The sequence below is a fragment of the Sorex fumeus genome, unplaced genomic scaffold (assembly GCF_029834395.1).
Source record: "Sorex fumeus unplaced genomic scaffold, SorFum_2.1 ptg000063l, whole genome shotgun sequence".
Lineage (NCBI taxonomy): Eukaryota > Metazoa > Chordata > Mammalia > Eulipotyphla > Soricidae > Sorex > Sorex fumeus.
In genome coordinates, this window is record NW_026606120.1 from 84800438 (window position 1) to 84822960 (window position 22523).

Below are 22523 nucleotides of genomic sequence, written 5' to 3' on the forward strand. Positions count from 1 at the left end.
TAAATACATTGCATACACATACACACTCACATCAGGAAATAGTATCAGGCAAGTAGAAAGAAAGAAAAAACATATGCTATGACATGGATAAAGATTGGAAATAGTGTGGTACGTGAGCAGAGTTCTGCCACAAATGCCCCCATGTTGTATGATCACACACATATATATGAAGGACTAAGAACAATAAGAACAAGCAAATATAGAGAAGCAGAATGTAGGCAAGTGGTTGCCTAGGGTTGTGGGAAGATGAGCGTATGCAGGAAAATGGTGGTTATTTTTGAATTGTGCAGTGTTTCTTTTGCAGATGATGAAAATTTTAAAGAGTTGATTGTGGTTCTGGTTGCACAACTGGGCGAAAATGTTAGAACCATTAAATTGTACCCACGGAACAGGCGGATTGTAAGTCATGTGAATTATACCTCAGTTACAACAAAAAATCATGGGCCAAGTATCATAGTTTTAAACATTGAGGCTTGCAACCCTGGAGGTTAAGAATTCAAACTCTTTGGGAGCAATCTCCCTCAAATCTCTTAACGCGCCAGACACATCACGTACTCACATGTGACCTTTGAGACTCGTGGAAGGTCCTTGAACTGCGAATCACTTCTGACGTGTTTGTTTCCAGGTTTTATGATGAGCAACTTGGGGACGGAGGAGGTTCTTAGAAGAAACCAGGAAGTTGTTGATGGCACTTACTTTCCAGCCTTTTATAGACTCGCCTGTTGGAATTTTTCTCTTAACCTCTCTCACAGAACATTAGCTACTTGCTCAAGTGCTTCAATACTGCAAGCGTGCTTGGTTCAGACTTCATCTGGAACTGTAGGAACTCCTTTGCTGACCTATTCTAGCTCTCTCTGATGTTTCTTGGCTTCGCGTTTCCTGGACCCCATGGGAAATCTTGGCAGAACACCCTGTTATACGTCAATACAGAGTGCCTCTTTCGACTTCCCTCTGCTTTGAATTTTCTCTTTGTTGTCACTCTTTATGTCCTTCTTGTTTTTAGAGAGAGATCCTTCTCCCCTCCTTACTCTTACCTCTGTGCTACTGACCCGAAGATGTCCTTGAGAATTTTCCTTTGTCACATCTCTGCTCTTCTCCACCTCTCAGCCCTTGTCCCTCCCTGGTTTCTTTTCTCCGCCTGACTGCAGCTCAAATTTCCCACCACTTTTTAAGAAAGCAGCAACATACGCACAAAGAACTCAAGTACCTTAGATTCTTCTTTCTTTCTTCACATCCTATATTTCGGCCCCACACAGTTACCTATTTTTGAAAGTCTGTGTGGTTTCTGATTGTCATTGATGTGTGCTTTTGATGACGAGGTCAAGGTGACAGAGCCTTGGGGGCTCAGATGCAGTTGAAAACATCCTACTCCAAACAGTTTTGGATGTGAAAGTGAGTTTGAGGTTGCAGAAAGGTGGAGAAGAAACTTCTGCAATTGCTTCCCCAGGCTTGATGCCGGAAGCTCAATAACTGCAATGGATTCATGTTTTGGGTTATATGGCCAGAGGCAGCAAGATTGTTGTTTGGTAGCAAGTTTCGTGAGTTTAGATTTTAGTCATTGGAGAAGGGAGCAGTTTCCTGGGCAGAAAACATCCCCTTAGTAAGAGACAATGTTATTCCTACACAGAAAATGCCCCAAGAAAGGAATTTAGCTTTGTGCATGTATTTTGCATAACTGCCCCAAAGTCTATTTTCATTTTATTATTTTTTTATTGAAGCACTGTGAGCAAAACTTACAAAGCTTTGATATTTGAGTGTTAGTCATACAATGATCGAACATCCATCCCTCCACCAGTGCACATTCTCCACCACCAATGTCCCCAGTATCCCCCCACCCCACCCCCACATCCCACCCTTCCCCTGCCTCTATGGCAGGCATTTCCTTCTTACTCTCTTTATTTATGGGCATTATGGTTTGCAATACAGATAATGCGAGGCTATCATGTTTGGTCCTTTATCTACTTTCAGCACACATTTCCCATCCCAAGGGATCCCTTTGACCATCACTGACTTAGTGATCCCTTCTGTGTCCTAGCTGCCCTCTCCCCCAGCTCATAAGGCAGCCTTCCAACCATCGAGCAATATTCCTGGCCCTGTCTCTACAGTCCTTGGGTGTTAGTCTCATATTATGATATTTTATATTCCACAAATGAGTGCAGTCATTGTATGTCTGTGTCTCTTTCTGACTCACTTCACTTAGCATCATACTCTCCATAACCATCCATTTATAAGCAAAATTCATGCATAGTCAAATTTTGAAGTCTCATTGATATTATGTGTTGTGTCTAGCCTGAGACTAGTGACTCTTTTATTTATTTATTATTTTTTTATTGAATCACCATGTGATGGTTACAAAGCTTTCATGTTTGAGTTTCAGTCATACAATCCCTCCACCAGTGCACATTTTCCACCACAGTGTCCCCAGTATACCCCACCCCCTTTCCAACCTTCCCTCTGCCTCCATGGCAGACAATTTCCCCCACAGTCTCTCTCTACTTTGGGACATTATAGTTTGTAATACAGATACTGAGAGGCTATCACATTTGTTTATCTACTTTCAGCACACATCTCCCATCCTGAACGATCCCTCCAAACATCATTGCATAGTGATCCTTTCTCTATTCCAGCTGCCTTTTCCCCCCAGCTCATGAGAGAGGCTTCTAACAATGGGGCAATATCCTTGGCCCTTGTGTCTACTGTTCATGGGTGTCAGTCTCATGCTATTTTATATTCTAAAAATGAGTGCAGTCATTCTATGCCTGTCCCTCTTTTCTGACTCAGTTCACTTAGCATGATACTCTCCATATCCATTCACTTATAAGCAAAGTTCATGACTTCATCTCTCCTGACAGCTGCATGATATTCCACTGTGTAGATGTACCGAAATTTCTTTAAGGGATTGGCGAGTCTTTTAGGAGAAAGGAAGAAACATCAGTTTAAATTCACATGAGGATGAGGTGGATCTGTGCCCATTCATAGTCTGAGAGCCTTTTCTTTGAGATGGGGAGGGAGATATGACTACGCACAGCACAGGTATCACTTGCAATATTTTGCAAAGTGCAGCCACAATCACCACTTTCAAATAGTCACCTCCTGATCATTCTTCCCTTCCTAAAAATAATTTATATCAGGTAGGGATTATGTTATTAGTCTCAACAGAAATCCCCGGAAGAAAGGGGAGTTCATTTATAAACACACGGTGGAAACTTTCATAGTAGAAAACTCTAGGATGTTATCTATAAATCTGGTATAGTACTTCCCTCAGAGTACCATTTAATGAGAAAATTGGACCTTTTATTGACCAAATGTTTTCTGTATTAGTGCCTGGGAATGAAAAACCAGAAAGTTCTTCTCAACATAGCTTTCAGTTGAATTTGATTATTCTAATAGGTAGATAATAGTCAAATTTAAGGAAAATAGAGTCAGGTCACGATAGTTCCTGAACTCTCATAAACATCTTTTTAATATTTTTATTTGTTATCTAGAGAAACCTGGCCCTAGTAATGTAATGCCTGCAGGGATTATTTAATCTATGATTTATGTTCTTTGAACCTAGATATTTTTTTCTAGGCTTAACATAGTTTGACAACAATCATTTTTACAAGCTAGTAGCAAAGGAAGTGTGATGAAGAGTAATTGCAGATGAAGCACTAACTACAATGGCATTAGATGGGAAGGCAGACTGTTCCCATCTAAGCAAGCTCTGAATAAGGCCCTTGTAAAGAACAAGGGATTACTTACTGCGTACAGTTGTACTGATCATTAAATTAAGAATTTATCTGAAATGCTGATCACTGTGATTTTCATAGTGGAAATATTTGTTTTTTTCTTTGTTTTCTTATGGATCACACTCAGACGTGCTCAGGTCGTATTCCTGACTCTGTACTCATGGGTCATTCTTTAAAACAAAAATTATTTTATATAAAGTTGTTCATGATTTATTACATCCAGCATTCTAACACGAATCCCACCACCATTGCACCTTCCCACCACCACTATTTCCAATTTTCTCACTTATCACTCATGGCAGAGCTCAGGGGACTGTATGAGGTTTTGGGATCAAACCCAGGTTGGTCACATGCAAGGCAAGTACTCTACCTACTGTAATATCACTCCAACCCTGAAATTCTTTTTTTTTTTTTTTAAATTTTTTATTAGTGAATCACCGTGAGGTACAGTTACAGACTTACAAACTTTCGTGCTTGTTTTTCAGTCATACAATGATCGAGTACCCAACCCTCCACCTGTGCCCATTCTCCACCTCCAATGATCCCAGTATCCCTCCCACCACCCCCACCCCGTCCCCTCTACCCCACCCAGCTTCTGTGGCAGGGCATTCCCTTTTGCTCTCTCTCTCTCCTTTTGGGTGTTGTGCTTGCAATAGAGGTATTACATGGACATCATGTTTGGTCTACAGTCTACTTTCAGTCTGCATCTCCCATCCTGAGTGAGCCCTCCTAGCACCCTTTACTTGGTGATCCCTTATCTGTTTGAGCTGCCTTTGCCCCCAGCATTTGAGGCCGGCTTCTAAGCTGAGGAGTAATCCTCCTGATGTTTATCTCTACTATTCTTGCCAACCCTGAAATTTTTTAAAAGTAATTAATTAATTGATTTCTTAAATTTTATTGAATCACCATAAATAGTTACAAGCTTTCATGTTTGGGTAACAATCACACAACGATCAAATACCCATCTCTCCACCAGAGCACATTCCCCACCACGAATATCCCGGATATACCCCCCCTTTCCCACTCTCCCCTGCCTCCATGGCAGACAGTATTCCCCATACTCTCTCCCCATACTCTCTCTACTTTTGGTCATTATGATTTGCAATCAGACACTGAGAGGTTATCATTTTTGGTCCTTTATTTACTTTCAGCACACATCTCCCATCCTGACCGGTTCCTCAAGCCATCATTTTCTTAGTAATCCCTTCTTTATTCCAGCTACCTTCTCCCCTCTGCTCATGAGGCAGGCTTCCAGCTATGGCACAATCTTCCTGTCCCATGTATCTACTATCCTTATGAGTCAGCCTCATGTTATTTTGTTTTAAACTCCACAAATGAGTGTAGTCCTTCTATGTCTGTTCCTCTCTTTCTGACTCATTTCACTTAGCATTATACTCTTCATGTCTATTCATTTATAAGCAAATTTCATGACTTCATCTCTCCTAACAGCTGCATAGTATTCCATTGTGTAGATGTACCAAAGTTTCTTTAACCAGTCATCTGTTCTAGGGCACTTGGGTTGTTGTTTCCAGATTTTGGCTATTGTGAACAGTGCTAAAATGAATATATAAGTACAGATGTCATATCTTTTTTATTTTATTTTATTTTTTTGCTTTTTGGGTCACACCCGGTGATGCACAGGGGTTATTCCCGGCTTTGCACTCAGGAATTACTCCTGGCGGTGCTCAGGGGACCATATGGGATGCTGGGAATTGAACCCATGTTGGCCGCATGTAAGGCAAACGCCCTACCTGCTGTGCTATCACTCCAGCCCCACAGATGTCATTTCTACTGTGCTTTTTTGTATCCTCACAATTGAAATTCTTATGCATATTAGTTGCATTTTATTCTTCTTCTCTTTTCATTTGTAAGTGAAAAAAACTCATGTCCATAAGAGCAGTGGGCATGACTTTATCTAAAAAAAAGCATTCATTTATCAAAACATAGGGTGTAGGGACATTATTTATGTTTCTTTGCTCCTTTAACTCTCATAGGGTAGATAATGTTATTCCCTTTTTAAGAATGAGGCTTGGATCAATAAGTACCAAGATGTCAGAGCTGATGAGTGCTCTAATTTTGTTTCTACAAATGAATGCTATGGTTTGCTTCCCTTAGAAATAAAAGGCTTCTTTTGTATAAGGTGATGTTGAATAGTTTCTTAATGTAACCAAATGTTTCTTTAGTATATACTTCTAAATTAAACAATTATATATAGATCTGAGTTAATGTTTCTCTCCATCTTTTTCCCAGTTCCCTCAAGAATAAAGACTGAGAAGTGTTTTTAATTGCTCCATTGAAATCAGTTTTTATTTTAAGAAAATCTTACAAAATTAATGTATCAAGGGGGTTATTAGAGATAATGTCCTCATATTTTTGGTTACCTATCAAAATCGGTTTGGGGAAATGGTAAAGATATCATTATATAGAACAGATAATAGGATATTTTGAAATTTATATCGCCTCATATTTTTGATCACATACATAAGTTGAGCTTTCTGCAGACCCAACAGGTAGTTTGTTTGGTGCTAGGTTTGGAGATAAACTTGATTTACATGTTTTACTGACTGGAACAGTTTCTATACTTATTACCTAAGAGTTTCTATATTTATTACCTAAGAGTTTCATTTCTTTGGACACCCAGAATTCTGACACCATCTGATGCTGTCAAAATTTGTTCCTTATGATGAGTGGCAATGATTTATTCAAGAGCAAAGACTCAGGGTCTAAGGAACTTTGAAATTAAGGGTTCCACAAAATAATACTGAATTGTGATTTTTTAATAGAGAAAACTGATCTGAACAAAAGTTGTTTGCTTTTGTGATGGATGAGTTGTTTCAGCCTTCTCTTTCCAGAGAAAGTCATATTTAAGTCACTCGATTCTCTTGATTTGCTTTCTTCATCTTCTTCTTTTACACTCACTGGCAAGACCGCTCATCAGAAGTGTCATCTGTAGGTGGGACACTCAGCCAGGAAGGTTTATGGCAGAACAAAAGGCCATGGTCGTCCTTTGCTAGGCTGTGGTCTGTAAAATGTAATTCTCAAATTTGGGCAGTCTCCTGGGAGAGAAAGACAACCAGATGTTGCAGAAACAACTGTGGTGCAAATGACTAGAGTGAGTTTGTATAGACCGTGGGTCTGAATTTCAAGGTAGAGGATCCTGCCATATTTTTCAGTGTGGCTCTGGCCACGGTTTCTTTAACTTCTTATTTCTTCTTGGCAGAGCACATGAGGAATTTGAGAATGTGCCACCGGCGTGGAGAAAGGGCTACATTGCTTCCTTGCGATTTTTTTCCTCTGAGATGGCATCAAGTTAGCAAGAACTGGAAGGAGGCCAAGCGTCTCCCCCAGCTCTATTCCGAGAAGGGCACTCATCCAAGATAAGGGTTGACCCTTCTGCCAGTTCCTGTAGTAAACTTCTCAGCTTAGCTTGTTTGTCAAGTTAAGCCTTTATAGATACTTTTTCGAATCCACTTATTGTCAAGTTAAAGCTTTATAGATGTTTCTTGAATCCAGGGACTAACAAACTTTGTTCCTCGTATCCCTGGCAATGCAGAATCATAGGATGCTGTGTAAGGCTGGTGGTGGAGTTGAAGTATTGTAAGCCTGAAGCTCAGTTGTTAACAGAACTGTAAGTCATGGTACCAAAATAAAAGGTTAATTTAAAAAGTAGAAAAGAAAATCCAGTTGAATCTGGCCAATTTTTGCTACTAGAGGGATGTGAGAATGGACAGTCAACCTTTGGAGCAGGATTCAGTGGCATCTCATGGGACACATGGGCAGACCTTTGTAACCAAACAACTGCGTGGGGTGGGCAGAGAACAGGAAGTGAAGAGAGTTATTCCAGGGCAAAAGACCTGATGCATTTTCTCCACCACTGTAAAAACTGGATCTAATTTTGCTCCTGGTCAAAACACACCTATATTTAAAAATATTAACATGTTTAGGAGATTATTAGGATTTTAAACACCAAACAGCTAAAAAATCACTTGTTTGCATGTGAGAACACCAGTGTGGCTATGTCTTAGTATATTTTAAATGGTCTTTTTCTTTTGAAAGTTCACTTCTAAGGTATTTGTGGATGAAGTTATTGGATGTTTTCAACACTGGGTGGGATTTAGAGGAAACACAATTGGCCTTGAATTATTTGTTGAAACTGGCTAAGGGGTGCATAGGAGCTGACAATGACTCATTTTTGATTTCGCACATGTTGAGGCTGTTGGATAATAACATGCTATTGAAATGACAGGTGACACAGGAAAAAAGAGTTACTGTCTCAGAAAGTAACCTAATATGTGTTCCAGTTGGCCCAAGCTTTTTGTACTTGATTTAGTGTTCTACACAAGGAAGAAAAAATGTTTAGAGAGAAATTCAAATCCTCTATTGGTATAATTCAAATTATCCAGGAGAAGCCAACTCTCCTTGTAGGTGTGAACATCCATTATCCCCTGAAAGTCTTTTTAAAGCGGGCATTAGCTAAGGAAATGAATTTTGCAGAGATGAATTTCATCAGTGTCATGAATTTGTATAAGTTCCTTCACGGTCACGGTCATGGTCCTCCTGCTGTTCATCGATTTGCTCGAGTGGGCCCAGTAACGTCTCCATCGTGAGACTTGTTGTTACTGTGTTTGGCATATTCACTACATCACGGGTAGCTTGCCAGGCTTTGCCGTGTGGGCGAGATACTCTTGGTACCTTGCCAGGCTCTCCGAGAGGGGCGGAGGAATCAAACTTGGGTTGGCCATGTTGGCTGCGTGCAAGGCTAATGCCCTACCCGCTGTGCTATTGCTCCAGCCCGTATAAGTTCCTTACACAAAGAAAAGTGTTCCCCCCCCCCCCAGCCCCACATCCCAAACATTAGTTAATTGCATTATGAAACTCTGGATTCAACAACCTAAAGAAAAGGTATAAAACTGGGAGAAAGGCAGACTAGAACTTATCCTGGGAGAGAAGGGATATTGTTGAAGAATTTTCCTGTCTCCTTGCAGTTTCTTATCTTCAAGTATTGGGGTGAGTCTGTATTGGCCACCTGTTAGCCAGTCCTTCCTTCCTCCCTCCCTCCCTCCTTCCTTCCCTCCCTCCCACCCTCCCTCCCTTCCTCCCTCCTCCCATTCTTCCTTCTCATGCTTTGGGCCACACCTATCAGTACTCAAGGCCTACTCCTGGCTAAATTTTATAATTCCTGGAGAAACATCTCATACAGAGAGAGAGAGAGAGAGAGAGAGAGAGAGAGAGAGAGAGAAGGAGTGGAGGGGGGGCAAGAAAGAGGAAGGAGAGAAGGGGGAGAGAGGGTGGTGGCGAGGGAACAAGAGAGGGAGAGGAGGGAGGGGGAGAAAGAGGGGGAGTGGGAAGAGGGGGTGAGAGAGGAAGGAGGAGAGGAGGAATAGAGAGGGGGAGAAATGGGGAAGAGAGAGGGTAGAGAGAGGGGGAGGGAATGAGGGATGGAGAGAGGGGGAGGGGGGGAAGAGGGAGTGGAAAGGAAGATAGCCACTATAAAACATAACCCAAACTGCAATATTAAAAAAAGATCATTCTCCTCCCTCTAACTTCATTGCAACTGTCATGTTTTTATTTCAAAGTGGTATTTTTAACACCTCAGTGGGTGCATTTCCTTGCAATAAAAACCCATGAATGAAGCAGTGAGTAAATGAGGAAGGAGATGCTGCAGGCCACAGGAAGTGGGGGTTCCCTTGCCGCCCACTGGTCCCACCTTCCTTCACTCTGGGCCCCTGCCACAGCGATTTGTGATTTGTGATTTGCTTTCAAGAGTTCACAGCACCAAACTGTTCAGAAGACAGAACATTCCACTAGTCAAAAAGAAAAAAAAAAGTTTCCATCTCATGATGCTGTAACCAAACCATACTCCATCCAGAGAGATAGAACCAGGATTGAAGTGCTTGTTGTGAATGCAGAGGACCCAGGCTTGATCCCTGCACCACACCACAGAGGGTTCCCAGAGCCCCGCCAGGAGAGCCCCCTGAGCACAGACTCTGAAGTGAGCCTTGAGAACCGCTGGGTGTCATGACTGTCCCCTCCCCCTGCAAAGAGAACCCTGCCGCTTTCCAGCTTTCCACTTGAGTCCCTGGCATTGCCCAGCATGTTTCTTCATCTCCCTGGACACGCAGCTCTTCCTGTTGCCCTTCTCTGGGGTACGTTCTTTCTGTTGTCCTCAATTCCCCCTGCCTCACTCAACGTTCTACTTCCCTGGAAAGTTGGTGGCTCCCAGATCTACATTGGTAAACACTCCTATCTATTTTTTGTAGCACCTAGAGTGAATTCATCAGTGTTTGATCAACTCTTACTCCTCCTCCTCCTCCTCCTCCTCCTCTAGTTCCTACCACTACAAGTAGGATTATTATTTAGTCTCTGATCTTTTAACTTGGGTCTGGGTGTGGGGTTCCCAAGCAGTGCTGAGGTCCTGCTGGCCTCTCCCTAGAATACTCAGCCTGGTTCTGGGAATCTGGGTCTTCAGTGCTCAGGACTCCTGTAAGCGTTGATCAGACTCCGTGATGCTGGGGTCCTCCAGGGACACACCTAATGGTGCTAAGAGCCACCAGACTACCCCTGGAAGTGCTGGGGAGGAAGATGGGTTTACAAGGCATGCCAGCAACAAGGGCTTCCATAGACAAAGTGTGTGTACTTCAACCACCTGAGCCTTCCGTCCAGTCTAGCTGCTGACCATGAACATCTCTTATTCATTGGCTACTAGGATCTGTAGATTTTGCCTCTGCAAAGCTTAAGAAAATTGTTTATTAGGAAGGTTATTATGGTCTCTGCCTCCTGTCTCTTCGGTATAGTGCGAACTCTGTCAGACGTGGAGGAGTATAGCTTTGCATCTAGGCTAAGAGATGGTGAAGAGATGGGTCCAATCCAACAGTGTGGTGGGGGCGTTAAAGATAGGCCCAGAGCCCTGTGACCACACATAGGAAGTGGGGATAGAGGCGGGAGGAATTTATTGCTTAGGTTTTGTGCAAGGCTTTTTATTTATTTAAAATTAAAAAAAAATTTTTAATAGTGAGACATCATGTGGTACAGTTGCATACTTACACATTTTTGTGCTTGAGTTTCAATTATACAATGATCAAATACCCATCCCTCCACCAGTGCCCATTTCCCACCACCACGGATCCTAGTATCCCTCCCATCCCCCATCCCCTCCATCCCACCCTGCCTCTGTGGCAGGGCATTCCATTTTGTTCTCTCTTTCTTATTGGGTGTTGTGGTTTGCAAAAGTGGCAATGGGTGACAATCATGTTTAGTCTATAGTCTACTTTCAGCATGTTTCTCCCTTCCTGGGAGGATCCTCCCAACACCTTTATTTGGTGTTCCCCTTCTCTATCTGAGCTCCCTTTTCCCCTAGCATGTGCGGTTGGCCTCCAAGTCATGGAGTAAAATTCCTGGTACTAATCTCGGCCATTCTTGGGTGTTAGTCTCCTACTTTGTTATTTTATGTTCCCCAGATGAATGCAATCTTTCGGTGTCAATCCCTTTCTTTCTGAGTCATTTCGCTTAACATGATACTTTCCATGTAGTACCACTTGTATGTAAATTTTGTGACTTCCTCTTTTCTAAGAGCTACATAGTACTCCATTGTGTAAATGTACCAAAGTTTCTTTAACCAGTCATCTGTTCTCTGGCACTCAGGTTTTTTCCAGATTCTGGCTATTGTAAAGAGTGCTGCAATGAACAAACAATTACAGATGTCACTTCGACTATACTTTTTTGCCTCTCTGGGATATATTCCCAGGAGTGGTATTGCTGGGTCAAATGGGAGCTCAATTTCTAATTTTTTGAGAATCATCCATACTGTTTTCCAAAAGGGCTGAACCAGTTGGCATTCCCACCAACAGTGAAGGAGTGTTCCTTTCTCGTCACATCCGCGCCAGCACCGGTTGCTTTTGTTCTTGTGGATATGGGCCAGTCTCTGTGGTGTGAAATGATATCGCATTGTGGTTTTGATCTGCATCTCCCTGATGATTAATGATGTGGAGCATTTTCTCATGTGCCTTTTAGCCATTCGGATTTCTTCTTTGTTAAAGTTTCTATTCATTTCATCTTCCCATTTTTGATGGGGTTGAATGTTTTCTTTTTGTGGAGTTCAACCAGTACTTTGTATATCCTTGATATTAACCCCTTATAGGATGTGTATATGGCGAATATCCTTTCCCATTCTGTAGACTGTCTTTGTATTTTGGTCACTGTTTCTTTTGAGGTGCAGAAGCTTCTTAGTTTAAGATAGTCCCATTTGTCTATCTCTGTTTTCACTTGCTTGACCAGCGGTGTGACATCTTTGAAGACACCATTAGCTTCTATGTCATGGAGGGTTTTGCCAACTTTTTCCTCAATGTACCTTATGGATTCTGGTCTGATGTTGAGGTCTTTAATCCACTTTGATCTTACATGGAGTTAGGCAGAGATCTTAGCCCACTTTTTTGCATGTAGCTGTCCAGTTTTGCCAGCACAATTTGTTAAAGAGGCTTTCCCTGCTTGTGGAAGACTTTTTAAAAAGAACGTGTTGAATTAAGTGTTGACCAGTCGAGACAGGAGAGACATTCAAGAGAGAATGACAAGCAAAGATCTGGGAGTTCCAAATGTCTAGGTGAGGGAAGTGATTCAAAGGGAGCACTAGTTTGAGCCTCAGTGTTGTGTGAATCACCACTTGGATACGGTAGTAGTTCAGAGAGGGAGGGAGGGAGGGGGAGAGAGAGAGAGAAAGAGAGAGAGACAGAGAGAGAGAGAGAGAGGCATCAAGGTGTGTGCACAGGTGTTAGCATTTCCAACGTATCCTGCAGACATCAGAACTATCTTATTACACTACTACTTTTAATGCATTAATGATCTGGCCTGACACTTCTTTACTGAAAACTAGAGACAAAATATTCCACCAGACATTGGGAAAAAAAAGCACACTAGTTGCACTCTTTCCGTCTTTACCTCCAACTTACATTTCCAGCTTTCTGTCTCCAACCACACTTCACTTTGTCCAAAACAGACAAATGTCACGTTTCTTTGAGTATACCCAAGTGAATCTGGCTCATCCCAGATAGCTCATCCTCATTCTGTTTGGATCTGGCATCTTGCCTTTCTAAGTCCTGATTATCAAAATTTAACCCCTAATTAAAATGTTTTTTAGGTAAAACATTTAAACATATAAAAAGGCATGAGAGTGTAATGACCTTTCATGTGCCCTCAAATACTTCCTATGACCGAAACACCAAAATTCCCATCTCCTCTCCCACCATTTCCCCCCATTTTCTTCTCCCAATTTCCTCTTCCCTTCTTTGAAACTCCAGTGTATTCCTGGTGTAATGCTTGTGCACCACTCCTACCGTCTGATATTATGGGAACTCTTTTGTTTTCTTATCCTTTAGTCTTTCAAAGCAGAATTAGAAGCTTAATAAACTTTTTTTTTTTATTCTTTGCAGTGTCTAGATTTGTGAACTACTGGAAACTTTAGCTCAGAGATATATACAGCACAATGAAGTACTTAATTTGGAATCGAAGTCTGACTAGCCAGAAAGAATTGGTTGGTGTTGGGGGCAGTGACAGGAACCTGGGGGGTGGGGACAGTGACCTGATCAGAGGGAAGGGAGAAATGGTAAAAACAGGAAATGCTTGGCTTTGACATACATTTATTTGACACAGGGTTCTTGACCCCAACAGGGGCCCCCGGTCTATTATGGAACTTGAAGAATACATATATGTGTGTGTGTGTACACACACACACACACACACACACACAATAAGGCAGTGCCTTTGGATGAGAAGCAATTTGGTGATTGCTTACAGAAAAGAAAATACTCATATGGTCCTGCAATCACATGTCATGATGTTTAGCCCAAGGAGTTGAAAAACTTTCATGCACATAAAAACCTGCACATGGATGTTTATGGCAGCTTTGTTTGTCCTTGTCACAACTCGGAAGCGTACACAATGCCCTTCAGTCAATGAATGGGCAAGTCAACTCTGGGCCATCTGGCTGCCACGATATCATTCAGTGCTAAAGAGAACTAAACTATCAAGCCATGAAAAGCTAGGAAGGAGCCTTCAACGCTCGTTGCTAAGTGAAAGAAACCAATCTGGAAAAGGCCATCTATGGCTCCAACTGCCGGGCTTGCTACAGAAGGCAGAGCTATGGAGGCAGGGAAAAGACTAGAGGAACGGAGGCAAGACTAGAAGGAACATAGAGCAGTGGAACGCTATTTGATACCATTAATGAGTATGTGTTATTCGCCTCTGTTCCAAAAAAAAATTCATGCACTGTTAGAATCCATGCTCTGCATGTGATAGTGATGTGTCAGTGTGGCTTCATCCATTGTAATGCATGTATTCCTTTGGTAGAGGGTGTTGACAGTTCGGGACACTGCATGTGGAGAGCAGGAGAAATACGGCAAGTCTTTGTGCTTTCCTCTCAGTTTTGCTGTGAACCTTAAATCGCTAAAAAGCAGCAGCAGTAAAAGTTCTGGGGGTCAGGATGTGGCTCAGTGGTAGAGCATATGACTTGTATGTGTGAACCCTGGCTTCCACCCCCAGCACCGCTAAAGAAAATAAATGACACTAAGAAAACACAAGAACTTCTCCTTTCTTCCCATGGCCATAAAAAAAAAATCAATCAATAACTCTTTTATTTAAACAATATGGAAGGGATAGAGAGAAAGAGTTTGCCTTGCACGTGACTGACTCCAGTTCAAATTCTGGCATCACACATAGATCCCAGAAAACCACCAGAAATGATCTCTCAGCGTAGAACCAGGAGTCAGCCCTGAGTATGCCAGGAGTTAAATCCATGCTCCTTTCCCCTCTAGATACATGAGGCCATACTTACAGAGACTCTGAATTTTTGTAAAGCTGGAATTCTCCCCTTTTCACTATTACCAAGAAATGATGGTTCAAAATTGACGAGACATCTGAACAGTGTCATTTAAACGTAAACAGTGTGAATGGCAAGACAGTATTAGTAGATGGACTAGCTTCTAAAATCACCTGGCCAAAAGGAGCAAATTCTGTTTCAAACCAGAAAAGGGAGAGAAGAGACTGGTATTTATTTATTTATTTATTTATTTATTTGGGATCTCCCAAACAGTGCTCGGGAGCTCAGGGGGCCCCTCCTAGTCATTATCATTCAAACTTCCCTTGGTTCATTGTGAGGACCAGAGGAGGCAATGCTGCCCCTATGATGCTGGGGATATTGAGGCCATTCCAGCTGTACGCCCGGGCTTCCAGGGCTGCATATGGACCATATGGTGCCAGCGATAGAACCAGGGTCAGCTGCAGGTGAGACATACACCTTAACTCCTACACTACTTCTCCAACCCCCAAAGCTAGTTTTATTGAGCATCTAGTATATATTCGATGCGGCTAGACTTTTTCACATAGATTGTGACAACCGTCTCTCAATGACTTAACATTTAATCTCTGGTCAGCGTGTGTGAAAACAACTGAAGAGATGAGCACAGTTGGAAGTGAAAAGCCTTATTCATGTTAGATTCATACAGTTTCCATCCCATTGTGTTGTGGCTTATTGGGGGAGGGGTTTGGGCCACAGCCAGCAGTGCTCAGGGCTTACTCCTGGCTCTGTGCTCAGGGGTCACTCCTGATGGTGCTTGGGGGACTACACGTGATGCTGAGGACGGATCCCAGGCCAGCCCCATACAAGGCAAGGTCTTTTTTCCCCACTGTTTTATCTCTCTGGCTTCTGTTGTGTTAATTTTTTCCTCAAGGACTCCATTGTCATGCGCCTAACAGTTGAGAAATGTGTTCCACATCTTTACCTCACCAACATTTACCGTGTGCATCTTCTAGATAAAAGTGTTGCCATGCTCTGGATCTTTTGCAAGGAAGGGAGATGCTGACTAGTTATAGAGGTAAAGGTAAAGGCCCTCCCGTTGATCGTCGATTTGCTCGAGCGGGCCCAGTAACGTCTCCATTGGAGACTTTTGTTGTTACTGTGTCTGGCATATCCAATACTCTCGGTAGCTTGCCGGGCTCTCCGAGAGGGGTGGAGGAATCGAACTCGGGTCGGCCATGTTGGCCGCTTGTAAGGCGAACGCCCTACCGCTGTGCTAGAGGGATGCAAAAACAAAGTGATCAGGGGAGAAGACATGAGGGTCATGAGGGGCAAATGGTCCAGGACATCTGCTGGAGGCACAGTGTCAGAAATGCAAACCTCTGAGCTTCCTGTGGACTTGCATGGAACTTCTAGGATGTTCTGGGCCCTGCGGGTCTGTGTGAGGTACAGAAACAGGAAAGTTGGACCCAGGGAACTTTTAAAATAAATTCTTATTTTATTATTTATTTATTTATTTATTTGCTTTTTTGATCAAACCCAGCGATGCACAGGGTTTCTCCTGGCTCAGGCCCCAGGAATTAGTTCTGGTGGTGCTCAGGGGACCATATGGGATGCTGGGAATTGAACCCAGTTTGGCCGCATGCAAGGCAAATGCCCTACCCGGTGTACTATCGCTCCGCCCCGGGACTGTGATCCTTAAGGAGAGTTCAGGAAGGTCTGGAAAGGTTCGAAGGGAAGTGCAGGGCGAGAGGGCTAGAGTTGGGAGGATGATTTCCCATCCACAGGAAAATGGAGGCAGAAGACCCTGGCCCAAGATAAAACGCTCAGGAGACTCACCTGCTCCTTGAGCTTCCTCATATCCGTGCAGTTCACCATTTCCTTTGCAGCTCTAAATTTTCAGTCATTCCAAAGAAACACAACTTCCTGGCTGGAGACTTGGGGATGGAAGAGGGGGGGGGGGAAATGGATGATCCAGGGGTGGGAGTTCATGAAGCCCCTGTACCATCACCCCCTTTCTTCAGCCTTGGTTCGTGAGGCGCTCAGACCTCAGTTCACTGCTTTTCCTAACATTTCACGAAGCTTCTCTGCCGCCTGGGCACGGAAACCTTCCCTGCAAGTATTAAGGAGAGGATGGCCAAGGCGTGCAGACTGCCAGGAACTCGGCTGGAAATCCCATTCACGTTGGGAGATGGATTTTTTTTTTTTTAAAGATCCATTTGGCCCTAGAAACAACGCCATCCTGCCATCCTTTGCCCAAGCTGTGTCAGTAAATCACCAGCCGCTCTCACCGTGCGCCGCAGCAGCCAAGCTGACAAATGGGCAGGCGAGAGCTCCGCCTGGTGGGGCCACCTTCTCTTGACCCGGTGGGATTCTTGGGCTGTTTGGGTTGGCACCGGGGCCCGGCCTTCTGCTTTATGTAAGGAGGCACATGAGAGAAACTCTTTGTGCTTGGCCATTCTGAGTGGGCGCCGAGCAAGAGGTCTGAGTACCCCATCATTTTCGCTGCAAAGCGGCCGAACATTTCTGTGGCCTGCTACATGTTTGCCAATGATTGGCAAGGTTTCCGGCCCCCACCCACTACCCCCTGCTTCGCTCCCCTGCAGGGCCGTTTCACCCCAGGCTGGGATCATCGTGACCCAACTTGGGCTTCATAGGAATTCTGCAAATAGATGTGTGTGTGTATGTGTGTGTGTGTGGTAGGAAGACAATATTTTCAGGGGAAAGAGGCCCGGGCGTGACTTGGGCTGATGAAATACGGCACTGTCTGTGCTAAGTCCAGCTGACAGAGACCCACGCTTTGCAAAGTGTCCCCATAAGAAGACGAAGTTGATTGAGAGCTGCAGAAACATCCAGAACTCTCCTTCTGACGAGGCTTGCTATGGGCGTGTGATGGAACCCAGAGGCAGTACTCTGATCTCCTTTTTTCTTTTCTTTTCTTTTCTTTTTTTTTCTTTCTTTCTTTCTTTCTTTCTTTCTTTTTTTTTTTTTGCTTTAAGATCTCAAAGGGGGAAAAAAAAGTCACTGGTGCCACTTTGATTTATTCCGCATGTTGCTCCTTCTCATAAACTTTGGGGAAAAAAAAAAACCACTGTTAAATGCGAACATCAGGTGCGGGCGGCTTTGTTAGGGGGGAACGGATCGTTTTCAAATAAACCCAGCTGGGAAAATGACCTTGTATTCTTTCTCTGTCTTTTAAGAAATGAAAGAGGCATTTCTAAGCAAGGCTGGCAAATGCTGTCCTGTCCAGCATGGTTTTGAAGATTTATTTCTCCTAGAGCAGTTAATGATTAACGTCACGCCTGGTGCCCCAATGAACCACTTTTCTCCTCCAGACTCTAGTGGCCATTGGTCCAGGAACAATGAACTTGGGGAGGTTTTCTGCAAGAACTGGGCTTGGGGTTGGGGGAAGATTGTTCAGTTCTGTTTCTCTTCGTCAAAAGTGGCATCAGAGCTTGGGAAAGTACAAAATTTGTGGGGTTTTCTCCTGATCTTTTCTCTCTCTCTCTCTCTCTCTCTCTCTCTCTCTTGCTTTTTGGGTCACACCCGGCAATGCACAGGGGTTTCTCCTGACTCATGCACTCAGGAATTACTCCTGGCAGTGTTCAGGGACCATATGGGATGCTGGGAATCGAACCTGGGTGGGCCGCATGCAAGGCAAACGCCCTACCCTCTGTGCTATTGATAAAGCCCCTCACTTCTGATCTTTCTGGGGCCGAAGAAGTAAGAGAAGCATGCAGTATCTGTGTCTGTGGGTTAGTGATTTTTATTGCGTTTTATTTACTTCTTACTTTGTTGTTGTTGTTGTTTTGGTGCCCCCTAAGCAGTGTTCAGGGTAACCTGGGCAGTGATTTAACATGTGGACCCCCGCCGTGCCAGGGATTATCTGGCCATGCTCTGGGAACATTTGGTTTATTTTTTTTCACTGAAGGCAGCGCCTTTTCTGTGTTGCTCAGCTCGGTTTTCTGTCTCTCATAATTATTTTCTTGTGGCTGTAACAAGGGGATCAGGATCTTCTTTTAAGAAGTTATTAGGTTGTGTCATTGAATCTCAATCCTTGAAATTTCCTTTTTGTTGTTATTTATTTGGATAGACTTTTGATGATGCTTGAGTTAGTGTGATAATTAATTGCCTTTAATGACGCTCTAATTGCCTTTAATGAACTGTAATGGTATGATAGCATATCTCTCTTTTAATGTTTTTTTTTTTTCCATGCAGGGTTACCTCCATCAGCATCTAGTTCTCTCCTTACTTGTATCTTGCAAAAGCTGAGTGAGAGGTGAGGCAGGTGCATGTAGGAATTTGAGAGGACCTTCTTGCTTTGGGTTTGTTTAAATGGCAACTGGGGAGCTCCTTTTCACTGGTAACAAAGATTTTCCTTTGTGTTTATTTTATCTGAGAGCCTTAGGTTTGTTTTATCTGAGAGTAGATTTATATCTGCTGCCTGAATTTGCATCTGGATGATGTTATCCAGATATTCATCAATTGTGAGATTTCTCATTGTACAGAGCACTGGAGTTCTCATTCAGGGATCAGGATATATCTTACTGTATAGAGCATGGTCTGATTGATTAATCAGATGGATTAATCAAATATGATGGGAATTGTTGAAACTAGGCTGTGTGTTCAGTTGGATTTCTACCATGAGACTCAACTTCTAGGAACCAAGTACAGCTCACTGTGTTTAGTCAGTAACTAACCCCCAATTCCTGGAGCCAGCTTGAGCTCCAGGAATTGGAAACTATAAAGTGAATTTAGAATCTTATTAAATACTACTGTAGCACAGTAGCATTGTCACCCCATTGTTCATCGATTTGCTCGAGTGGGCACCAGTAACGTCTCCATTGTGAGACTTGTTGTTACTGTTTTTGGCATATTGAATATGCCACAGGTAGCTTGCCAGGCTCTGCCGTGCAGGCGGGATACTCTCAGTAGCTTGCCAGGCTGTCCAAGAGGGACGGAGGAATTGAACCCGGGTCGGCTGTGTGCAAGACAAACGCCCTACCCGCTATGCTATCGCTCCAGTCCCTTATCAAATACATAGGGAGAAAACCAAGAAGATTCGTAATAATAAAAGGGATGCTCAAAGGCTTGATGTCGGTTGCTGCCAAGGAATTTTTTCTTTCTTTTTTTTATAATTTTTTTTTTGGGTCACATCCGGCTTTGCAAAGGAGTTGCTTTTGGCTAATGCACTCAGAAATTACTCCTGGCTGTATTCGGGGGACCATATGGTCGGCCATGTGCAAGGCAAACACCCTACCTGCTGTACTAGCATTCCAGCCCCCAAGCAATTTTTTCTCATTTTATTTTATTTTTTTCATTCTGTAAGTGGTGAGGAATGGATCTAGATTTTAGATCTTGACTGTGTAGAGGAAAATGATTCAATTAAGTATTGTACGGGGCCATGATAATAAGCCCAGTTCTGTTAATGGATTTCTTAAATGACTTACTTTTAAAATGAGACAATGTCGATTGACTCTGAAAAGTCTCCTGCTAACAGCTCCTCAAGGCATTGTGGCCTTCCACACGTGTTTTCTCAGGAAGCTTGTACCAGTTACACTTGGGAATATCAAAGTCAGATATAAAGAGACCCTGGAGGCTGCTTTGGAGAGCGGAGGGATGACCTAGAAGCTGCTTTTTTTTTTTTCTTTTTTGGGTTACACCTAGCTATGCTCAGGGGTTACTCCTGCCTCATGCACTCAGGAATTACTCCTGGCGTGCTCAGGGGACCATATGGGATGCTGGAAATAAAACCAGGGTCAGCTGCTTGCAAGGCAGACGCCCTACTTGCCGTGCTATCACTCCAGCCCTCAAGTTGCTTTTTTGTGTAGGGGTGGGGATTGGGTTCTGGGCTATACCTAACAGTTTGGAGGCTGCTCCTGGTAGGGAATAAATCCGGCTAATTGCATGCAAGTCCTTCCCTACCTCTCCCACCCTATAAACTGCTTGGTCACAGCTCTTCATCTTGACATTCCCCTCCCCCATTTTCTCTGAACTCTTCCATCTCGGATAGTCTTCAATGATAGAATTGTGGAAATAGCTCTGCCCTGGGAGTTTGAAGACCTGGTTTCTCTGTCTCATGGGGTCATGGTGTGGGATCTCCTGCAGGGAGTGGCAATAGTTGAATTCTTCAGGTTTTTTTGTTTGTTTGTTTTTTCTTTTTGTGTCACACCTAGCTATGCCCAGGGGTTACTCCTGGCTCTGCACTTGGAATCACTCCTGGCGGTGCTCTGGGACCATATGGGATGCTGGGAATCAAACCCGGGTAATGCAAGGCAAACACCCTTCCCGCTATACTATCACTCCAGCCCCTCAATCTTTTTGTTTTTTTAGCTCTGAGATCTCTGGGATCTCTGTCCAGGCTCCAGCCCAGGCAGGTCTGTGTCAGCTCTGTCGTGATTCCACACATTAGAGAAAAAGTGGAATTGGGAGCATTCTAATCACTTCTACTGTGGTTTTCTGGAAGAGCGAAGAACCCTGGCATTTCTTTAGCTGGGCAAAAGCCTAGGCCCTTAAGATCGTTCTCTCACTCTGCTTTCTGAGCTAGCCTGTCTCCATCCTTTTTAACTCCTCAACAAAAGTGCCTGAGCCAAGCTATCTTGTGTTTTCAGCACAGAGAAGATCACATCACTAACATTTCCATCTGGCCCCACAGAATGTGATAGTCTCCCTGTAGGAGCTTATCTGTTATCTGTAACTTTCTTGGAAGAGGGCACACGTAAAGAAATAATACGTTGCCCCTCCTGTAGGTGTTCAAGTCTCTGTCAGGTGGCTGAAGACGTGCATCTCAGAACAACAGGAAATACTTTTTAGCCTTACCTCCCGGGTCAATTGCTCACTGAGTAATTTAAAATAGTGGTATACTGAGGTAGGAGAAAACTCTATGAGCAGCAGCATGGACTGTGTACCACCTTGTGTACAAGACAGAGCATATCAACTTGAAGAATAAACTCTTGGCAGGGAGGAAAGGGCAGATCTTCGAGGTAGAGAGAATTGGCATTTTGTTTTGTTTTGTTTTGGGTCATTCCTGCTGGTACTGGAGTGAGGAGTAATGCTTAGCTGGGTGCTCGGGAATTGTACCCAGTGATACTTGATTTTTTTAATCTTTTAAAAAAATTTATTTATTTTGCTTTTTGGGTCACATCCAGCGATGCTCAGGGGTTACTCCTGGCTCTGCACTCATGAATTACTCCTGGTGATGCTTGAGGGACCATATGGGATGCTGGGGATTGAACTCAGGTCGGCTGCATGCAAGGCAAACTTGCATGCACTGTACTATCCTCATTGTACTATAGGTCCGGCCCCAAACCCAGTGATACTTGAGAGACCCCAAACCCAGTGATACTTCAGGTACCCAGGGATCAAACCGACACCTTCAGCAAGCAAAACATGTGCTCCAATCCTTTGATCCATCTCCTTAATCCCAATAGTTGGCCCTTCATTCTTATGACTTCACCCTAGGCTGGTGTAAAACTTCACCTATGACCATTGTCTGGACTTGGGAAACTCAGGCTGAGGGTCAGGGTGTTATTTCTCAGCCTTCCTATCTAAGAAGTGGGGAATCTGTGGGTAGAGATGATTTCCAGGTTAACACTGCACCCCAGGTGAGCCCTTTTGGCTGTGCTACCATCTCTGCTCCTCTTCTCAATCTCTGCTTTAGACCTTAACTCTGTACCCTTATGTTTTTCCCTATAGGCAAGAAGCGAAACCCTGGCCTTAAAATTCCCAAAGAAGCATTTGAACAACCTCAGACCAGTTCCACGTAAGTTGTCGAGATGATTGTTGTTATCCAATTACCTGCACTTGACAGATTTCCATGGAATGGGAGGTTCATTGTGAATTGGTGAGCGATGCTCTCTCTAAGGAAATAGTTGTTAGGAGTAGTTAGGAAGAAGAGTCCTTGGGAAGAGGAAGTCACGTGCTCACTCTTCTGAAACTTGACTTGATCACACAAGGCTACTCTTCTTGAATGAAGGGGGATCTCTGCTTCACACTATTGGTTGGCAGAACAT

At 43.5% G+C, this 22523-nt stretch overlaps 1 protein-coding gene across 1 annotated transcript in view; it reads left to right on the top strand.

The window, feature by feature from the left end:
• The window catches only part of MAP2K6 (mitogen-activated protein kinase kinase 6), a 151163-nt gene that overhangs the window by 88058 nt on the left and 40582 nt on the right, over window positions 1-22523 (top strand). Inside the window, exon 2 of the mRNA XM_056127832.1 lies at window positions 22207-22273. Within this exon, the coding sequence (XP_055983807.1) occupies window positions 22207-22273 (67 nt within the window). The remainder of the gene's footprint in view (window positions 1-22206; window positions 22274-22523) is intronic.